The 22951-nt window shown below is 39.9% G+C and overlaps 2 protein-coding genes across 2 annotated transcripts in view; one reads left to right on the forward strand and one right to left on the reverse strand.

Moving 5' to 3' along the window:
• Window positions 1-129: 129 nt before the first annotated feature.
• On the forward strand, window positions 130-14712 carry VPS37A (VPS37A subunit of ESCRT-I). Its single transcript, XM_063135324.1, has 12 exons — window positions 130-404; window positions 1369-1443; window positions 3422-3536; window positions 4546-4646; window positions 5276-5489; window positions 6301-6371; window positions 8503-8630; window positions 8718-8776; window positions 8861-8929; window positions 9263-9406; window positions 11366-11446; window positions 13569-14712. The coding sequence occupies exons 1-11, from the start codon at window positions 241-243 to the stop codon at window positions 11444-11446; spliced, it is 1221 nt and encodes a 406-aa protein (XP_062991394.1). The 5' UTR covers window positions 130-240; the 3' UTR covers window positions 13569-14712.
• Window positions 14713-21482: 6770 nt separating this feature from the next.
• Window positions 21483-22951, reverse strand: part of MTMR7 (myotubularin related protein 7) — a 43273-nt gene continuing 41804 nt past the window's right edge. The window contains exon 14 of the mRNA XM_063135409.1: window positions 21483-22173. Within this exon, the coding sequence (XP_062991479.1) occupies window positions 21805-22173 (369 nt within the window). The 3' untranslated portion in view covers window positions 21483-21804. The remainder of the gene's footprint in view (window positions 22174-22951) is intronic.

Raw genomic sequence — 22951 nt, forward strand, 5'->3', positions numbered from 1 at the left:
CGTTCGGTGACGAGGTAAATGAGGTGGGGAGGGCACATGACGTGGCTTCCGTCTCTGTGTCCCGGTTCCCCCAGTCTCAACTTCCTGTGTGAGCGGAAGGAGGACAGTCGGAGGGGGGCTGTCGAGCAGCGGGGACGCGAGACTAGAAGGACGAGGGCAGCGCTGGCGGCGGCAGGGAAGTCCTGAGGCTCTTCGTCCTTCTCTTGCCGTTCGTGAAGGGAGGGGAGGCGACGCGAGAGGATGAACTGGCTCTTCCCGCTCTCCAAAGGGGGCAGCGGTGGCGGGGCCGCCGCCTCCTCCTCCTCGTCGTCTTCGGGCGGCGGAGCTGCGCTGCCTGCCGCCCTCAACAGCCTCCAGCAGCAGAAGCAGCGACAGATCGAGTCCCTGCGCAGCGCCCATGCCGCGTGAGTGACGCCCGCGCCGGCGGCCGGGGGGAGATGCGGGGCGGGGGCTCGGCCGGGGGCTTCTTTTCCCCGCGCCAGACGCTGCTCTCGGGATCCGACCGCGACAGCGCTGGGTCTGGCGGCCCGTCAGGATGCTGACGCGCCCTTCCGCCTGCTCATGTTTAATGGAAACTGCTGCTTCAGAAGACTCTTCTGAATTCTTGCTGACAAACGTGTGCTTGGCCAGTTGAATAGCGTATTGGAGCTCACATCTGCCCATCCAATTGAAGCCCCGGAACTGAACCCTAAATGAACCAAAACAGCATGTCTTAGTTGGATGATAATAATAATAACAACAACAACAACTAAGAGGGTGGTGTCTGTGTGCAGAACCAGATAAAGCGGAATCCTGCAGAACTAAAAGTGAAAGAATATGGGGACACCAAAGTGGGCGTGGTGGTGAAGGTTAAGACGCAAGATAACACTTGCTGAAGTACCAAAACTAAAAATAAATGGATTAGTCATTGCTGCACATCTGTGGCAACAGAATTTATTGGCAGGCCACATTAGAAGATGGGAAGAGATTAATGCTCACTCACCAACAGTCATTTTTATCTCACTGTGCCTCCATCAGGCCAACAAACTCCTGTCCAGGAGTTTAAAGTGTCTCTGTCAGCTTTCTTTTGGCAAAAATCAAGCTGCTACATTCTGTATCAGCTGCAAGCAGCATATTGTCTTCGGAGGCGACTTCACATAGGTTGAAAGTTAATTATAGGTTGCGTTACAAGTGAGTGTGACAAAACTAGGAGGAAGTGGAACCTGGATTTAGTTGAAGCTAAACAATTTAATAGATTTCAATCAGAGATTTAAATTTAACTCTCCCATTGAAATCATTGGGATATTGAAGGGCTTAACTACATTGTTTAAGCTTGTTGATTTCAGTGTGTCAGCAACTGTTGCTAAATATTTACATTTCTCTTAACAGTATCGCTGAAATACAAAAAGACGTGGAATATCGATTGCCATTCACTGTAAACAATCTGACAATTAATATTAATATGTGAGTACCATGTAATCTAATTATATGCCAGTTCAAATACCTCTCTGTACTTTATGGGCTGGGCCCAGATTTAAGCAGAATCAATTGTGCTGAGGGAAGTGGACTTCCCTGCCTTCTCTTTCGCTGATTCCCCACTTCTTCAGCTGCTCCATCCCTGTATCCCAAATGCTTTTGCAGCAGTGCAATACTGCCATGCCAAGCAGGCAAGGGTTTTTTTTACCACTCTTGCCCATCACCCCTGGAGCCTGGTGAAACAACTGTATCTAAACTGACATATAACAACAACCCAGAATTAAAACTGGCATTTACAAACCAACAACAAACCATAGGTTCTCTTCCTGGGTTGTTCATAGTTAACAACCCATACTTAACCCATAGTTCCAGATTTGCATGTAACTCTAGGTTGTTGTTAAGTGCGAACCTAGTCTGTTCTTCATACACATCCAAGTAAATTGTGTGTCTTACCAGGAGTTCATTGATTGCACCTTAGTGGCAAAATTGTCAATATTCATGTTTACAGACATTTATAGAAGTGATCATCACTCAATTTTGTGAGGGACTTTTGCTTGATTACCTTCCTTTTATAAGAGCATCCATTCATAGGAGTAAATGCTTCCTAAACTGATAATCTGCCAGCAGCAAAACTATGTTAGAACATGTCGTTGTTTCAAATCTAGCAGCAACAACAACCTGGTGACCTACTTTCAAAGACCTGGTTCAGATGACCTAAACCATGGAAGACTGGTTTAGGTGATCATAAATGAGCCATGGCAGGCTTTGAGTTTGCATGCTTCCTTTCATCTCCTTAATGACTAAGAAGAGGAGAGTGAGATTGTCCATTTTAGAACTAATTGCAGTTCCACAACAAGAGTAATGTTAGCTAACACAAACCAAGATCAAACCATGCTTTCAGATCCTGGGTTGCTAAGTTTGGTTAGAACAAATCACAATTTCCTGATCTTATATAATAATACACCGTTCTCTTTTCATGTGTGCACGAGAAGAGGACAAGAGCTCAAGGCTTGCTATGACTTGTTCATGATCATCTAATCTGGGCCAAAATGTACCTTTCCAATTGTTTGCTGATTGGATCGATTGTGGATGAGAATAGTTTGAGTCTGTCCATGGGCTGTGCAGAGTTTGTATTGCCAGGGTGGATTTGATTTAAATCACGATTTAAATCACTACTCAGACTCAATTTAATCATGTGCCTCCTCCCCAAAGTGCACTCTTCCTCACTATATTTTACACAACTCAGAGTTGCCTTCCTGGTATAATCTTAATATTTACAACCAGATGAAGGTTTCATTTTTTAGAATAGCAACTTTTCAGATTAGTTTTACAGATATATCAAAATAATACTGATTTGGTTATACTATTAGGAACACATCATAGATAGATAATTATGAAATTATTGTGAGGTGAACTATCTCCAGTTTAATAGGTTAATCATTCATATTTGGACAAGTTTTCTGTTGTACTTTATTAGAAGGAGAAAAATAATCTTACAGAAACCTCTGGAAGAACATGACATTGTGAATGGATTAATGGAATTCATTTACCCAAAAATTTAAACAGCCTCATGCTACATAATTAAAAACTAATCCTTATTTCATGATGAATAACCTTTGGACTATAATGTATCTTAAATAGAAAACTATCTACCCTGTTGTAAACAGTAGAATTTAAATGGATAAGGACTCAATCCTATGCATGTTTAGACAAAATAGTCCCACATGGCTGGCTGGCTGAGGCATGCTGAGAGTTGTAGGAATTTTTCCTGCCTAAACATGCATAGGATTGCGCCCTAAACCATGTTTTGTGATTGAGCATACAGAAAGGAAGTTACACCTCTTTGACAGCTGTCCACATTTTCTAGGAAGGCAAACCTTATGTTTTGAAGAGACTTATGAGAGCTAAAAAGCTACTTTATTTACATAAAAGCAATGGTAATAATCAAGTATCTTGGTGTTTACAGCTTGCTTCCTCCTCAGTTTCCTCAGGAAAAACCAATCATCAGTGTTTTCCCTCCAATAAGACATCATTTAATGGACAACCATGGAATGTATGTGACCTGCCCATTAATAAGCAGTGTATGTATCATATAATTTTCTAGAATAATTAAGAAGTGAACTCATCGTATAACTGCGCATGTGTCTTTCAGGATACATAGATAACAGCAATTATTTTAGGTAGTAGCACTTACATTGTTTTGCAAATTACTTAAATTTTCAGCGCTTGCTAGAATATTAGAATATGTGTTCTGAGAAGAAAATCTTTCTCGCAATTTATTTGAATTAGAAGCCATAGCATTTTAGAGGAGTTTTCAGGAGTTAATTTAGCCTTCTCCAACCTGGTGCCCTCCAGATGTTTTAGGCTACAGTTCTTATCAACCCCTGGCAACAGTGCCATGATGGTGGATGATTGGAATTGTTGTCCAAATATCTGGAGGGTACTGGGTTAGGGAATGCTGATTTAGGTGTTTTTTTTAATTGAGACAGTTTATAACTACATTTTTCAGAGCTCATGTAAGCTTATGGACATGGCAATAATCCTGAGAATCCCAGTTTACATTGGTTTATGGGCACAATCTAGTCCCATTTTTTGCACATAGAACATGAAAACAGAGGCATTCTTGTGTACAAATAGCACATGGGGCCCAAGTGTATATCTCATTGACTCCTCCATCCATCAACTAGAGCAAGGGTAGGCAGTGTGTGATGCCCATGGCCCCCATTGCACCCCAGACATATTTCTTGATGCCTGCCATGGGGCCCTACCCCTCCCACTTAAAAACATGCAAAAGAACCATATTTTCTAATCATCATCTGGGGTCACTTCAAAGCCAAGTGAGGGGCTCCTGCTTTCATTGTCATTTCCCATGAATACCTCTGCCCTACACAGGGACTAGCCACACCTCCCATGGCAGCCAGTTTGGGGTAACGCCCAGGACAATTTCTCAAATTGCCAAGTATGCCCACTGCCCTAAAATGCTTGCGTACTCCTAACCTAGAGGCAGCCCCACAGATATCTTGAATGTAAAATGGTCTGTTGCATAGCATAGAATGCTAAACTTAATGCAGGTTTTTAATCTCCTAATAGTTCACAATGCACTCAGACCTTGGGAAAATTGTTCAAAGTATACTTGATGAGTTTTGGAAGAATCCTCCAGTTTTGGCTCCCAGATCAACATCATTTCCATAGTAAGTAACCATACAGGAAATAGGATCAACAATTCGAAAGAAAATGGGTAAATAATTTAGTTACACGTGTATGTTTTAAAGTTTGATGCCTTGAGAGAGTTCTACCCTTAAAGGCTGCCTCAAAATAATGTAATTAAAAAAAATTCCCCACACTTGAATTGACAAATACTGGCCCGGTTCAGGTCACAGCTTCCTCCTTTTCTCTCTCTTGTCTTGCATATTTACAGCCTGTCCTTCACTTCTTGGTTCATAATGGGAGGGATCAAACTATGTTGGGTGGGTAGTGCTATTTACTTTGCACTAGCAGAAACCAACATTTACACAATGTCAATACCGCTTGCTAGCACGTTAGGTCTCTTATTAACATGGAAGTCTGCTCTTTGACAAAAAAATTTTTTGAAAAAAGGCAAATGATGTTACACTGGCATTGTTGATAGATACCTAAGTACTGGCAATTAGGTTTACTAGAGTGAATAATTGTGAGGTCTTTTCAGGATAAGTTACTGTGTTTTTCAAGAAACTGTTCAGTAATACCTTCTGCATACATAAGCAAATATTTCTTCTGAGAAAAGTGATGAAAACACTACAAAATGTTGCTGATGATAAATTATTTCCCCTTCTTTTCTTAGCCTTTACAGCAAACCGGCTGGAATTCCTTCCTACGCTCAGAACTTTCCATTTCTTTCTCCATATCTGCCACAAGAAACAAATAGGTCTGTAGCATCTGTGCCACTTGCAGAATCTGCTTCTTCAAGTTATAGTATAGACCGACCTGCTGCTCCTTCCTTTGGCATGATAACAGATCTGCCATTACCTGTTCCAACAGCAGAAACGTTACCACAGGTATGCATCTGTACTGAGTGTTATGGTTCAAGCTGTTCACACTTCCCATCTAAATATCAGATATTCTGGAGAAGCCTGAAGTATGGACATGAATACAAGTTAGAACATTTTGTAGAGATGATAAAGTGGTTGAGCTACTCACTCTGTATAGATTTCAGAGAATTCAAGGGCAGAAAAGTTTCCCTTATGTCTAGATTAGCGCCATGCATGCAATGGCCACCAACTCCAATTGTATTTGTCACATGATAATAATACAAACAAGATACTGCAAAGCACTAGGTCCTAATGCTGCAGGTTTCTGCGATGTCCTCAAGGCATTTTTACTCCATATAACTTAAATATTGTATACTTTCCCCAAAGTACTGAACTTGTGTCATTTTACAATGGGTGCATGGCCCCTCCTGTCCCCACTCCAACTGATAGGCACTGCTGCTTTCCCATTGCTAATGGCAATGCAGAAACTGATGCCATGGGGTGGGGGTGCCCCTCAAGGGGAGGGATGACACCCTTCTTCTACACTGATACTTGGGAATTAAAAAAAAATTGTTTAATTTTTACAGTACAATGCTATATCCATTCACCTGGGAGTAGGCACTATTGAAGCCAATGAACCTTACTTCTGAGTACACAGATACAGAATTGCACTGGTAATATTTCTGCCCAAGAGATATTATATGGGTGATTGCTTTATCTTTTGATGTTATAGTCACACAGGAAAGAGTATTCTGTCGCTTGTACAAATCTCATAGTCGTGATCTGTCCTAGAAAAGAAATACTATTCATTGTCTTAACACCTTCTTAAAATTTTCAGGGGAGTCAAAATGGATTCAGTTACAAAATGCCTGATGTTCCTGATGCATTTACAGAACTATCAGAACTTAGGTAAAATATTAAAAGTATTTGTATCATTAAAGGGTATATTTTTGACTGTAAACTTGTTCTACACATTGCTAGATTTTTACTTTATTATTTAAGATATTCGTATGATGTCGATTACACAGTTCCCTGGGTGGCTTACAATTAATAGGTATAAAAACTATGTATATCCAAAATAAAACATAAGATAATAACATTGAAAACAGCATAAATACAACAGAAAACAAAATTCACAACAAGCGCAGAGTTAAAACACAGATTTTAAAACTGAGTGGTACTGAGATATGCATCCAGGGAACTGATTTTGGAGAAATGGATAACTGAAGCAGGTTCCTCGTGTTCTTAAATAGGTACTTGTATTTGCAAAATGTTGGCAGATGAAAATGACCCAGATGTCTTGTGTTCTGGAGGAAAATGTGTACATCTTTAGGGTAGCAGGGCTACAAGTAAATTGTAGACATTTATGCAGATTGGAAAGAATAGGATTGTCAGTTAGCTCAAGGACCTGGAAAACTTTCTTATTGTAGAGGAAAATAAATAGTCCACTATCCTAGGCCTGGGTGTTAAGGTGAAAAAGTCAATACTGGGGGCATTGCAATTGATGGTTACATGTCCTTGTGCACATATTCTTTCACTGTTGTTTTTGTGGTCCTGTAAATTGCCGTGAACTCTGTTTTTGTCTGAGTGTACCATTGTAGGGGGAAATTATTGATAACCTTACTTGAGAGATACTGAACATAGGCTGCCTAGAAGTAGAAATTCCTGCAAGGTTCCTGCAATACCTATCATCAGTACCCCTCAGCATTGCTCCCCACCTAGTAGATGAAACCTGTAGTCAAAAGTACCAGAATGATTGATTTCACTCAGTCATAAACTCAATGAAACTGTTATAGCTTTAAAAGATTTATTAAAATAATTTAAGAAGTTAAACAGACACACAAGCCTCCATTCAGCAAAGCGAATTTAAAAAAAACCTCACAAGTCTGGCAGATTTCTGGAGAACAAGATCTTTGCTAAGACAAGCACAGACAAACACATCCCCAATGACAACACCCTTCCCCCTTTTCAAAACAGACCATGGTCTTAGCCCTAGTAGCTAGGGTCAAGCCAGTGCTGAAAAGTCAGCTTAGGTCTTGATGGTTTGAGAGAAGAAAGAAGAGTATCTGTATATTCAAAAATTCTACATCTCTCATATTGACTGCAAATGAGCTCTTCTTCCCAGAGGGACCTCTGTTTCTCCCAGGCAAAACCAAGGAGTCACTAAGGCCTACACGTTAAGCTCAGAGCAACAGAGGAAAGACATCTTTCTCCTCTGTGTTCAGACTTTAAATAACCTTCTCAAAAACATCCCTCCTAATACATATTAATTTATTCTAAAATATCTGAGTCTATTGGTCCACACCATCAGTTTAGATTGTCCTCTTCCCAGAATGTTCCATCCCTCCTGATGAACTTGTTTGTCTCTCAACTGGACATTACTTCTGCTTTTCATTTGGTCAACTGTCTGGTTTACTTCTCTGTTCTTAAGGACACAGGGATCTTCTAAACCACAACTCTACCTTTCCATCACCCTGGACCTTTCACCTTGTTCCTTTAACAGGAATACATACAGCTGGTACAAGTCAAAAGTTCTTATGAGTAATGTCTTTGAGCAATATCAAATCATATTTCATCAGGCCTTATCTAAACCAAAGCATCTAACCCTTGATACAGTGTTTGTACTCCTATTTGCCCCCTTAATATTAAAGCATTACCTCATCACTTGTACACCCATTTAAACCCATCCTATGCCCCCAGAAGCTTCTTTCTATATGCTATGACAACAAACCCTTATAACCCTACTCTTGCCCATATTCAGTGAAATTTCAAATGAAAAAATCCTTCACCATTTCTTGGATTGTTCCAAAACCAATTGGCATTCACCAAAAATGAGGCAGTGATTAGACTCAAGCTTCTGAAATGACATTGCATCATAAAATGTATGCAAGGTTTCTTAAGGCAAGGACTAGCAGTAAATACAGTGGATAAGTAAGTATCCACAAATTGAGTCAAAATTAATATTTACAACTGTGGAGCTAATCTTATATAGTGGGTTCTCTGTTACAAAAATATTTTCTTTTTTCCTTTTGAAATTCAGCATATCACAGCTGACAGACATGAATGAACAAGAAGACATACTGCTGGAACAGTTCGTTAATCTACCCCAGTTGAAGCAAGTCATTAATGATAAGGATGATTTAGTGAAAAGTATTGAAGCGCTAGCAAGTAAGACTTTAAAATATTTGTCCTTGGAATAATGGTGCAAGAGTGAACAATAACCTTCTAAAATTGAACAGTGGGTTTACTTTGCAGAAAAAAATCTATTATTGGAACCGAGCTTGGAGACAAAAAGACAAGCAGTGTTGGATAAAGTAAGTGTGTGAGGGGGAATTATTTTCTGGGGCTTGGGAGAAGGTACTTGAGTTTGCTTCCTAAAACCTTTTCCATCCCTTTAGTATGAACAGCTTACCCAGTTGAAGGCAACATTTGAAAAGAAGATGCAAAGGCAGCATGAACTTAGTGAGGTAAGCTTTGCCTCTCTTGCCCAGCAAAAGAAACCGGTTCTGCGTTTCAGGACTCTGCTTCTTTAGTCCCACATTCTGCTGTAAATAATAGCTCTATTTTTCCTTAGCATATCTACATGGGGCTTAAATATAGCAACACTGCAGTAATTACTTATTATTTGTTCTATAACCCACCATTATAAAAAAAAAATCCCAGGGTGGCTTTACAATATTATATTAGAATGCAATCAATTAAAATAAATTCAGAATAACTTGCTCTGTCTCTCTGTTTTTGCTATTAGAAAATTATTGTCACTAAACGTTTCTCAGTTACACAACACTCTGTTTTCTTAGAGTTGTAGCGCAAGCGCTCTTCAGGCAAGACTGAAAGTAGCTGCTCACGAAGCTGAAGAAGAGTCTGACACGATTGCAGAAGACTTTCTGGAAGGGAAAACCGAAATAGACGACTTCCTTAGTAGCTTCATGGAGAAAAGAACAGTATGTAAAATTCTCTTCACCTTTTAAAGAAATACCTGTTTTAAAACATCTTAAACTTTACCATGAACATATGTAGGGCTGTAAAATTTCTGGAAATTTTAAAGCCCAGGAAAATAACAGATTTTTTCAGCTGGAAGGGATAGGGTAGCATGAGTGTGGGATAGGGGAGTTGGGAAATATGCAATACTGCGCTATTTACGCCTCTAAAGTCACTTTACTTCAAGAACATAAAACGTATTATGTATAACATGGCTTGCTCGTAAGATTTTCAATAAAATTAACTTTTAAAAGTGAACTCGGTATATTTGTAATTATTGTCTAAATAAACTATACTTTTAAATGTGAACGTTATTACCAGTAATGATAGTTTTATGAGCAAAGCAGGTTATACATAAATCATTTCAGATTCCTGTTATGTGTTTGACCACAGGGAATAATCTGGATCATTCTAGAATCCAGAAGAAGCAGGAACAGCTGGAGGCAGAAGAAATCTATAGCGTCTGCTCCTCTTTGTGAGCTCGGGGAAATCTCTTAAGGGTGTAAATCTTTCAATGCTTAGACAGAGAGAACTCCAACTCCCATCATTCTGCAGCTATGCTGGCTGGGGAATGCTGGGAGTTGTAAGAATGTTTTGTCCAAACATGTGTAGGATTGTGCCCCAAGTTGCATATAAGTCAAAATATTTAAAAAATGAAAATGAAACACTATACATTAGTGTTAAATGTATAAAGTGACATGCATAAAGGGAAAAACAAACTTTTCATAGCATATGAAAAAAAACGCCCCTGTTTAAGCACAGTTTGCTTATTTGAAGGTTGTTTTGTTTGTTTGCTCCACTCTTCAGCCAGAAAAATGCTCCTAGAGCAGCTTCTAAAGATTAATAGTAAGTCAGTCCTTGCCTTCAGACTTATAGTCTAAAAGACAACACACTAAAGAACAGTGCATTGGGAATGAGAAGGGGATAAAAGCACACTCCTGCACTAGTTCTTAGTAACAAAGTTCTTATAATGACCACCTGGAATTGAAAACTTTTCAAGGCGAAGAGGGGACAAATTTTGCTGATCTCTCCGTTGAGTCATACCCTACTGTGCTGGACTACAGTACTGAATCCATACATGCACAGGTGCTAGCTCTTAACTAACAGGAACAGAAGACAATGTTAATGAAGTAACAAAAAGAGAAGTTGGTTCAATGAATCACTTTACTTGTAGTATACAGTCGTGTGAAAAAGAAAGTACACCCTCTTGGAATTGTATGATTTTACATATCAGGACATAATAACAATCATCTGTTCCTTAGCAGGTCTAAAAATTAGGCAAATACAACCTCAGATACAAATACAAACTTCCTGAATTTGTGTGCTTTTTCCTAATCTTTAATAGGGGAGACATCACTGTCTACCGAGATACATTGTGCACCTTATAGACTAAAGCTGATAGCTGAGGGTTTATTGAAATGGTTTATGGTGTATGTTTTTAACTAATTACCTTGTTTATTCCGAATTAAGTCCTCCCAACGTTTAATAGGGTTTCTCCAGCTAAGTGTGGATTGCAGTTGAGTGACCTTGTAATATTATTTTTGTAGTTAAAACCTGTGCTAAAATACGTAGGGAGAGTAAAGCTGTTATGAAGACAGAGTTCAGCACTTTCAGTTATTGATTTAATGACATTGATTTCACTGGATAAGAATTTCAAATGTGCAAACTCTCCCATAGAAATCAGTGCATTTTAAAGTTCTTGTGTGGTTTTGTTTTCCTGTTTATTTTCACATTAAAGTGATCAAATGCAGTGAGACTTGGTTAACCACATGAAATGCAAGTTCATTCATGTGATATGTGGCCTACAACCTTAAACATATAGTCCGTAGCAGGGATGGGGAATCTCTGTCCTGCAGGCCTAATCCATGTACTATATAGAATATGTGGATAAACAGCTATGTTAACTGGTTGCTTTCTTTTAGGTTTGTCATTGTAGAAGAGCCAAAGAGGAAAAGCTTCAGCAGGCAATAGCAATGCGCAGCCAATTTCATGCTCCATTATAGGTATGTTCTGTTCACTGGGCAAACACCAGAGCTGCCCTGCAATGCCATTATTATTATTATTATTATTATTATTATTATTATTATTATTATTATTTATATAGCACCATCAATGTACATGGTGCTGTACAGATTACACAGTAAATAGCAAGACCCTGCCGCATAGGCTTACACATCACAATGTCCACAAATTCTCTGTGTTTGCTGGGACAACATGAGCTGATAAACAAATGTGCGTGCATACATCCTGGGTCATGCATGGCATAATTCTGCAGTGAGGGGGACATAACACATGGTCCCAAAGCACAACCATATATGCAAAATATTAAGGTAATGATTTTGTGAACAGGTCCTTAAATGTGTTTACATTGCTCCATGTGAAAGCGGTGTCTAGTCTTTTATCAAGCTAAAATCTTGGGGAACACTTAAGATGCCCTAAACCACTTTGAAAGCATTGGTTGTACCATCCACTGAATTCGAAACACGTACTGCTTAGATTGATTTAGCCTACATGTAACGTTAAAAGAACAAATGGGGCCCTTACTTGGGCACAGTTCTTCTGGCAAACTCAGATGCTTTTGTTTGAGCCACTGCATATGAATCAGTTGTGATAAGTGTGCAGTTTAGGTTCTTAGATTGGCTCACTTCCCTCTTTAATGGTTGAGTTTTTTCTTGAGGAAAGGTCCAGCAGGAGTGAAATTCAGAAATTCCGCCAGGCCTGTCCTATCCCAAGGGCTACTATTAACTTACAAGTGTGGAGTCAAAACTGACCCATGCGAAACCAGCGATGCAAATTCAGGAACGAATTTTCTCAGCTTCCAGATGGATAACTTTGTAACTTAATCTCCGAGGAGTAAACTGCATGAGGGTTCAAAAGGAGGGAGGCGTTGGCAGAAAACAGCCAAGAGTCTTGTCAATTCACCCCCTCTACTCGGCGTCCTGCCGTAGTTAAAATAAATGGTGTCAGGCAGCTTGGCTTGGCAGAGGTAAAACAACCAACAGTCACCAACAGGCCGAGACCCTGATAAACTCCTCGGGTAGTAAATAGCAGTAGAGGTAACAAAATCCAAACGGCTCCTTAGGTCGGAGAGAAGGCTCCCGTTTGGAGGCAGCTATTCGTTTCGACTTCACCGTCGGTTTACGATAAGAATCCAATGACAAAATAGCTCAATTAATGGTCGATAAAACCAAAAATTCAGCCAGTCACCAAAAGACCTTGGGAGTTTGTTGGAGGGGATAAAATAATAACAAAAGTCCGACTGGCAGATGACTGCGGTTGAAGAGCTCTTTCACCTCAAGGACAAAGTCATTGGTTAAAAATGATTAAAATATTTGAAAAAACACTTAGAATGCTCTGAGTTCTTGGAGACGCTGCTGCTCCGATGCCGGAAGCTGGGAGTGGCCCCATCAACCCTTGATATCAGGTTCCTACAGATCACAACACAGTCCAGTTTAGGTAAAACTGTTACTTGTAAGCTTTCTTGGGGTAGGGAACATAGGAAGCCAAAAGAATGTAAACTATTAATAGCAAAGTACCAGCGGAAGGGGACTTTCCCCTGCTCCTTCTTTCTCCAGCAGCACCCTGAGCGAGTTTTTCTTTATAGGGATATTTGAGTCCAGCTTTTCTTCTTGTATAAATTTATTTATTTATTGCATTTTTATATCCCCCAATAGCCGAAGCTCTCTGGGTGGTTTACAAAAGTTAAAACCACAAAAACCATTCAAAACGGCATAATATAAATCACAATATAAAAACGCAACCAGGATAAAATCAAGCAGCAATGCAGAAATCAATACAGATTTAAAATACAAACTTAAAACAGCAAAGTTAAAATTAAGTTACTACACGGTTAAAATGCAGAGAAAATAAAAAGGTCTTTACCTGGCGTCTAAAGGAGTATAATGTAGGTGCCAGGCAAACCTCTCTAGGGAGCTCATTCCACAGCCGGGGTGCCACAGCAGAGAAGGCCCTTCTCCTGGTAGCCACCTGCTAAAGGCAACCAGAAGGTAAAATGAAGTACATCCACTTTCTTCCCTGGGTTAGTTTGAAACTGTTGTGTTTGTAAAACTAGATTTGTGTAAAGTGAGAAATTTGATTAACTGCAATTACATTTTGTGTTCACAGATTTTTCCAGCTGACTAGAATTTCTAAAGCGAGTGAACGAATCCAGCAAAGCACATTTTCATAGATCTATGATTTTGCAATTGAGCATTTCATTGTTGTATTTATAGAAAAACTATACAGAGCTAGGATGATATTTTTGGTACAAATTAGAATCTTTCTATTCTCATTCTACCGCCAAAAAAATCATCCTTCTGCTGCAATTTTTGCACTAATGTTTCTTCTCTTTATTGATAATTCTTATATTTAAGTTCCTGCTGCTATCTCCACCTACTTTATAGATTAAATATCTATTAACATGTAGTTTTCACTAGATTTTTAAATTTTATACAACATAATTCATAACTTTTGTATTAAACGCTGGTTTGGTTTGGAGGGGGGGTGTAGAAAAGTTGGTTACTTACAAGTAAGCTGCAAAATGTTGTGAGGCAAGTTGCATCAGTTAAGCCCTCTTCACAAGAAAGTATCAGAATTCCATTTCTTGACATCAGGTTTTCAACCATTCTTATTTTATGTTGAGAAATGGTACACTACATATTGGAATCCAGTACTGATGGCTGGAAAGCTTAAAAGGCTTAAGCAGCACTATCTTATAACCCATTGGGGAGAAGGCAGTCCGTTGCCTACATCTGGGATTAGGTCTTCCTTCTAGGGCAGGGATTGGGCAATTTTTGGCTCTCCAGATGTTTTGGCCTGCAACTCCCATCATCCCTAGCCAGTATAGCCATTGGAAAGTGATGATGGGAGTTTTAGGCCAAAACATCTGGAGGGCCACAAGTTGCCTATCCCTGGTCTATGTGAAGAGTCTGATGTTATACCTTACATTGTCTTCTGTATTCACGATCCCTCTATTCACTACATTAGGAAATACACGGCCCGTGTACAGAAGAATGTTAAGGTATATCTGAAACAGTAAAAGTCATTTCTATCACTCAATTCTTGCTTCATTCCTTCTCAACTTGCAGTTCCACACGAGAAGGGCAAGAAGGTAAAAGATTTAGGAGATACGAGAGTGTAGGCAAATCTTTCAAGGATTCCACTGGTCTTATACTTGTCCCACTTCGTCACCTCTGCTCAGTTTTGCACTTGGGTTTGTGTATAAGCACCTTTTGAAATCACAAAGGAATGGAAGGGTTTCATCCTCCAGGTGTAACATAAATACATGCAGGGAAAGGTTGGGAAGCATAGAGCTTTTCCTTCAGCTCTGGCTCAACATGAGTCAGAAATCAATATGCCGCGCAAGGCGATCCAGACATTTGTTCTGTAATACATTGGTAGAATCTTGAAAAACCCCCAGAGAAATTCTAACTCAGTCTCTTTCAGAGTGGAAATTTAGGATATAGTTCACTAAAAATAAAACTAAAGTATTTCGTTGTCATATAAAACATTTTAGGTTACTTTTATGGCTCATGGTACTGTGGAATGATGTCATTACTTTTGCAAGGAACTCAGAACTATTTCATTGACATTATTCTTGAACCCCCTTTTTCCTCTACATAACTAGACAAAGAAATCTGTAAATGGCAATTCAGCAGATAACCAATTGCAAGTGCATACTTTTGTCTCCCACCCACCCCCAACTTCTGTTACTCCCTTTGTTATGGACTAAACTTCCTTTTTCTGGATGGCTGTATGGGCTTTTTAAAAAAGTTTCTGTATTGATATTTGCATTTGCAAAGCAGAACTTCAGATTCCACAAGTGGAAAAAATAGCTGTAGAGTTCAGCTTTACAATACTTTGGAGACTCCTCTTCATAATGAGTCTTGAACTGGAAATAAATAAGTTTGGTGGAACAAAAACTGTTTCTACATGTGTCATTTAGACTGCGTTACTAACTCTATTGCTTATGGTTGTCTTCAGGAATCTTTTGTCTTTTCCTCAACCTGCCTCTTCCCTAGCAACAGTTTCTAAGAGGATCTGGAAATACATCAACTTTATTTCTTGGTGGTACTTTTTAACTTATATCTAACCATACATCCCCATCACTCTGTGATTCTAGTTTTCCATGCATAAACAAAGTACCATAGTCCAATTCAAAGCTTTGCAGATTTTCTGTTCATAATTTTCAAGCCCAGAAGTGCTCTTAGAAGCTACTACTGAACATTGAGCATTACAGAAAGGCAGAGTATCAAAATTAAGACTCCTTCCCCTCATTCTCGAAAACATCCTTTCCATTGCTTTTTATTATAAATACTTGCATCCTAGATACAGATGCCAAAATCATTCTGTGAATGTGGCTCCTTAACATGAGCAAAATGACATCTTTGTACATGAAGTAGGTACTTGCAGGCTTGGAGGAGCTGTAAGGTTGCAGAAGTATTTAAAAATACCCTGGGAGGGTGGGGGGAACCCAAAAGCAACCCATGGATACCTGAGCAAGCTTAGTGGCCACAGAAGGCTGCTGATAGTTGGATGGGGCTGGGTGGGATGAGTAGCATGGAAAAGTATGAAAGCAGCTTTGGCCTAGTCCTGCTATTTTGTTCTTCTCACATACCTTTCCATGTAGTAGCTGCTGTGTACAGATGCATGTTTGCTCTTTTTCTCCTTAAATGCCTTGGGTGAATTAGACAAAATCCCTTTTTGTGGGTGTTCAAACCACAGATAGTTAACATTGCTTGAGGGGTACGCGTGGGGGAACAGTTGCACTTTCTGGCCCAGCCCCACCATCTCCTGTGCATTAGGGCTGAAGCAGGGAGTTTGCTGTTCAAGTGTAGGCTCTGTGTGATTTAGTACTCTCCACAATTGGGGTCCTAAATTCTGCTGAGAGTCTTAATGTGCAAACACTAGGTCACCCCATTTTTCGAACTTCAGCTTCAGTGTGTGCAGGTTGGGAGGGATCAGGACCAATGTGTTGAACCCATTCTAAATTTGAGCACCAGAATAGAGTTTCTGAGCCAATTGGATCTTGCTCAGAAGTTGAAACGTACCTACACTTAAGTAACGTATAGCAGGTTTTGCTAAGCTATTGCTGGAAGGTACCTTTTGTGGATGTGGGCTCTTGTAGGGTGAGGGGGACCCAGTGCTCCCATAATCTGATCTCAAGACCCCATAGAGCAAAAAGAGTCCATTCCCCATTAGCAGAGGAACTGCATTCTCATTCCTGAGAAATTACTCTTAACAGTGAACTGCAGTGATAAATAACAGAAATGAAGTGATTGAGAAAGACAAGGGATCAACATGGGGAGCTCAGCTTTGCAGAAGTAAAAAAAAAGCTTTTTAAAAAAGATCTAGGATGGCAATGCCCAAGAAACAGCCCCGTAAAGACTGCTTAACCAGGTTGGGGGAAGAGCGGAAAGCATAGCTTGGAAGGGAACGGCTGGCAGAAGCTGAACAGGAGCAGTCTGGTTAGGAGGAAGAGCACACTGTTAACATTTTGTTGCAGTTCCCACTTGTAATATGCTATTTTTAAACTTCAACTATTTATATCTTGGAAGAAGTCTTCCTTGCCTCCTGGAAGGTGGACACTTGCTATATTAAAATCAATATCTGCTGCTGTTGAACATCTGCTTAATCTTTTAAACCTTCCCTTATACTGTATTTGTTAAACTGATTAAACTCTGGTCAATTAATTATTTTCTGACTGATTGGAAACTGGTACACATGGGAGCTTTGTGTATAACAAGATTCTGCACATTATTTTCTTGATGCACAAAGAGATGCTGTCCACTCCTCTTTATTGGGGGCAGAAGTTCATATCAAGCTGTTTCTAGTTCGTTGAGATAGTATAGTTAAGAACACTGATTTCTGTGGTATGCAAGGAAGTCACCTGTTCAGCATCACAGGTTGCAGCTCTTTGTACACAGATTTGGATTGTGATGCTGGAACACAACTTTTTAAAAGGGTTTGAGAAAGAAATGGATTAGAAAACTGAACATTTTACTAATGTACTTAAATTTTCCACAATTATTACAAATATGAACAACAAATACTTGTGCGTCCCATATATTTATTATTTAAATAATCATATTTAATGTAATGCAGCATTAATACAATATAATATCAACTGTAACATCTAAATCAAAAGCTCGGAGCTCCCAGCAAAACCAACAGGAGTTGATCAGTAACAGTGGAAGTCTAAAACAGGCTGTATGAATTTTACTAAGTATTTTCTAGATTTCAAATTCCTATATTTCTAGAAGTACAGACACAGTATAATAATATAGTATACAATCTTCTATTTGCATAAACGGGATGGTCAGATTTTACCCTCGGATCATCCATTCATACTTTCTGTAGAATTCATTTCCATTACATTGTGCTCTCATGCTTCTAACATTTCATACTATTTTCTCTTGTACAGAAAATCAGTTCAGCATGTAGATATTTTGGGTTGGCTGTATTTTAGTCCTCTGATACAGATTCACAGGCTCACTTGGGCAAATACAGTAAATGTGTGAGGAGACGGGGGAGCACTCTAGCATTGCCCCCCCCCCCCCCGTCCTCACGCATTTGCCTTGGGCAAACCGACTGTCTTTGGGCCTAGCCTCAGCATTCAACGTCTGAAAGATGGGTAAATGGTTTCTGAATATCCCAAATCTTTAATTGTACGTAGTGTATGTGTTATACAGGAAACTTCTTGTCATCTGTGACTGGGCTAATAAATTTTAGTTCTTCCTGGATTGCATTCTGTACTTTTAATATGTAGCAGCCTGATAATGAATTATAGGGGGTTAGAATTGCTTAATGGCAGGGAACTCAAAAAACATGTGATAACGGTATAATAGATGAACAATGCATTTCCAGCTGGTTTAAGTCCCTGGCCCACAAGCCTCTGCCCGATTGCCCCAGTGGTAGATTTTTTTTTTAATTTTAAGAACTGGCAACCCCACCTGTAGGGACTCCAGGCCTCAGGAGGGTGGAGTTGTGCCAATTTGAATATAAGCTGCTTTAACTCTTTCCTTTGTAAAAAAGAAAGAAGAAAAAGTAGTGCATGATCTTTATTAAATCACAAATCTCTCTCCTACTGTCAAGCCCTAAATCCATAAATATTTTCCTTATGCATTAGTACTAATTCCATTCTAATTTCTTGATGTAGTATAGTCATTCCTTAAATATAAAATGGCTCTTCTGGTGTAGAATGGCCCCAGGCTGCTTCATACAGGAGTATGCTACAGTAGAGCTTATGGCCTATTTTCTCCCTCTTTGCCATTTTCTAAGTCATGGAGACTGCTAGCCTAGGAAAGCTGATCAAGACCTTTCCTCCAGCTTCATATACTGAGTTAGCTTAGGACACCAATGCAGCACTGCAGATTGTGATAGAGCACCGACCCCATGGTTGGTATGCCCCATCTTAAATGGTCATCTGCTGCAATGAAGAGTCTCTGATTGGGCTACAAGATATATGAAAGAAGAACTATTAACAAGGTAATCTAATAGACCTGTGATTTATTAAAAGTTTATAGTAACATGAACTTCTAGCTATGAAAATTCACGGAACATATTAATTTGGTTAAAGGGAAGTATCCTTAGTCAATATATCTTAGGCAATCCCATACTATGAGCATAGCCATCACAGATAACCCTTTAGCTGCACTATGAAGTATCCTTCTAAAAGCACCAGTTACTTTATTTGAGAAGGAAATGCAACTAGAAATACTAATGCTGGCAAAAACTAAACCCGCTAAACTGTTTGACATCTGATCAACCAGTGCTATAAAATACTTAACGGATATTGGTGGGGTGTGGGTGGGTGGGCAGGGAGTGTTTCTTTAATGCTCAAGTCTATTTACAAAAGTAAAGGATCACTGGAGGAAAGAGGGCTTTCTTCAGCCCCAGTCCTGCTATTTTTGATGGCCTTCACAACTCCTACAGACAAAAAGAGGCCCATCGCTCACCACAAAAGATGGTAAAGAATCTTGCTGTCTGGAGGCCTAGGGAGCAGTACACCACACATGGAGGCACAATATCTGTCTATGCCATAGACTTAAATTGGTCTAAAAAGTCATTCATCATCCCATGTGACTTTGGGTTGTGCCCAGTTTTGTCCTACTTAGAGCAGACCTATTGAAATCAATGAAACTAACACTGAATATACCTCATAGAGAATAGGAGGTATCCAATTGGTGTCTCTCCACTAACAGAAGGTATGCAGCAGCGGTATTGGGAGGGAACAATTTTTGTTCATCTCCTAGCAGCCTCCTCCACAACCTTTCCTGCTGTCCTGAACAGTCCACCAAACTTCTGAAGCAGGTTTTGGAGAGACACAAGAGAGTGGGGGAAATCTCTGAAAGTCACCTTCCATCCCCAATTGGAAACCACCGATTAAGAAAAAAATGTGAGTCAGATTCACCAACATTCAAGCACATATTTTCATCCAGCTTGACCTTTTGTCTCTGCCTTTTTCGCCCTGCCCTTTTGAGCTAGCTAGTTTTTGTCAACTCAGTCTTTGCAAGCGCATAACAAACAAGATTAGAATTTTTTTTGCCCATCTGAATTCAGGAAAAGTAACAATGGCTCAGATAAAAAGGAAGTCATGGAGGATGCTAGTTAGCCACCGGTAATTTCAAGAAAAAGGAGCACTTCTAAAGTTCAAAAAGGTTAACCAAAGTATATAACCAAGGTAAGACATTTGGAGTTTCAAAGGAAATGGAATAAAAGTGCTGAGTGGAAGATACTGCTCAAGTTATTGATTTATTGCAAGCTCATAGGGAAAAGAACATAAAATAGGAATTTGGATTCCCTTTCACCGGGGACTCTTGGTTCTTCTGGAACAGCATTGGAAAAGATCAAAGCAAACTCCTCCAACTGCTTTTCTTAGGCTGCAATCCTATACCTACCCCTGGGAGTATGCCCCTTTGAACTCAATGGGACTTCTGAGTTGACATGTATGTGATTGCACTGTAAGCTTATTGGAGCGCTATTCAGGTATGGTGGTGCTGCATACAACTAGATTCGAATGAAGGAGAGTGGGCTCAGGTGTGCTAGCTCCACTCCCTTTGTCTCCATCCCCGTTGTCCTCCACGAGATCGAAGGGAAAACATTTCCAGCAGAGAATGTGCTCTTACCTCTCTAGAACCCTAAGAGTTCTAAAGTGTATTGGGAGTTGACAGAGCAGTGCAGGCTCCCCGATGAAGACATTCAGCCTTGACATGTGAAGGGGGAATGGTGCCAAAGGGGGGGGGGTGCTAGCATGGTTGTCTCCACCCTCCCTCATGCGATTCTAATCACACGGGGGATCAGAACTCCCAAACAGGGTGTTGATTTACTGTGTGTTTTGCACTGCCTCTTGGGGAAATTGGTTTTGGAGAAACTGCTCTTTAGGAAATTACTGTTTTGTGATGGTACTTTTCACGATATGTATTTTTAGATACTCTGTTTTAAAGGAAAGTTGTTCTTAAAAAAACAACTTTATTTCTTGAGATTCTTGATTTCAAACAATGGGAGCACAATCCCTAGAACACAGAGTAAACAGGGCTAATCTCTGTTGTTGTTTTTCATACATCCTGCCCATTACAAGTAACTTAAGGTTTGCTTATCCACTAAGTTTCTCAGAATTTATCTATTGGAGGCCCTGCAGCACACAGGTTCCCCAGGATCTGTAACTTTGTGAAGGCACCAGGGATCCCGGCATCCTCATGAAAGTACAGTTTCAAAGATGCCTTGGGGGAAGTACTGAAAGTTAAACTGGTAGAAAACGGAGACATGCTTATAGTGCAAAAATGCCCAATATTACTACCCCCTCAGCTCATAGAATAAATCCATGAACTTGTAAGTTAATTTTGTTTTGATTTTTCTGAATGTCTGTAATCTTGATCTTCTCCTCTGTCCAACAATATTTTAAATACATAAAGGGCAAGCTGTTCAATCTCCTGAGAATTTTCTTCAGAATTATGGAAAAAAAAATACCCAATAAAGGGGAAATCCTTTTTCTAATCATTTGCTTGTATCCAATATTTTTGGTGTTGGGGAGGGGTGAAGTTTGTGTTTTGTTTTTACTTTTTTGGCATGGTTTATATAAACATCTTTTCTTGAGGCTTCTTCGGAAGTGTACTATGGCTGACAAACTAAACACTAATAAATAATTCTAAGTTAAATATAAAATGCTCATTCTGTATGGCTCTGAAACACGAACGATAGAGGAAGCAATTCAATAAACGCACAAATGTTCTAAATTTGAGAGGTTCTCTCCCATTCACCATTCAAGCTTACAGCTTTGTTCCAGCTGGACTTTTGAAGTGCACCATCCCTTTCTTTGGACTTTTCCATATACAGTCTGATCTCCTCCTGGGCAGATGCCATTTCAGACAGTGAGACAAACAGCTTCATCTGAATCGCGATCTTTGGTGCTATCCTCACTGGGCAAACATCCCCCTCCACTTGGGGACCGACAGCTCATATCTTCCACGCCTGATTCCTGATCACTGTTGGCCGAAAGATCCGGATCTGAGCTTTTCAGGTTATCTTGCGTCAGAATCAGGGCTGAATCTTCTTCATCTCCCTGAGAAGGGCTCCGGGAAGGGAATGATTCCAGATTGCCAGTGTAATCCTGGGGAGTGTTGGCTATGCTGTCATTAGAGGTAGAATGTCCTAAACCAATGCTTCCATTTTGTCGTTTTGTCTTCGCCTCCTTGCCATAATTTAATTGCACTTTTGTAAGCTTTGCCAATCTCTGGAAGACAAGAAGCAAAAATTCACCCCACTGTTCGCATATACATAAACATATTCATATCTGAGTATCACTTAGTGGTTCAGAATCTCTGATGGGGTTATCGGAGTGGCACAAGCCCCCAGAATTCTTTGCAAAGATCCCAGCAAGTGTTAAGTGGTCTGCCAGAAAATGGCCAGTAGTCCAACAGTGGACTATGATCAACCTTCTGCTCCAGACCACCAGTAAGATAACAAAATAAGAGATTATTGCACTGAAAACGGCATATGCAACTAACGAGCAAATAAAGATGCCTCACTAAACCATTGAAAAATACGGCAACCTTGTGAAACACTTCAAGTAAGTAATTGGGAGCTGTCTATAATGGGCCTCCCTCTTCAAGTGGTACAATTCAATCTGAGAAAAACTCTTGTTTATTTTATTCTATTTTAATTGCTATTAAGCTGAAATAAATAGCCGAACGGTCCAAAGTATATGGATACAATCCATAGCATCTCTTGTATTTGGAACTCTTACCAGCAGCATGCCATGGTAGAGGCATTATTCTCTACTACTGCCAACAGTAGCAAAGACTGCCCTTGTGTTTCTCAAAGCAGAGAAATAACACTCCACCAACAGTTAACACACTGATTAACTTGAACTGGTGAATAAACACAAGTGCCCCGGTCTAGAAAGGGAGATCAGCATGACACAGATGCAAATCTGCATCTAGATATGAGTGATGCTCATAAGGGCTTCACTGAACCTGATGGATGCATCTATTGATGCAACAGGCAATGGC

The sequence above is a fragment of the Elgaria multicarinata genome, chromosome 10 (genome assembly GCF_023053635.1).
Source record: "Elgaria multicarinata webbii isolate HBS135686 ecotype San Diego chromosome 10, rElgMul1.1.pri, whole genome shotgun sequence".
NCBI lineage: Eukaryota > Metazoa > Chordata > Lepidosauria > Squamata > Anguidae > Elgaria > Elgaria multicarinata.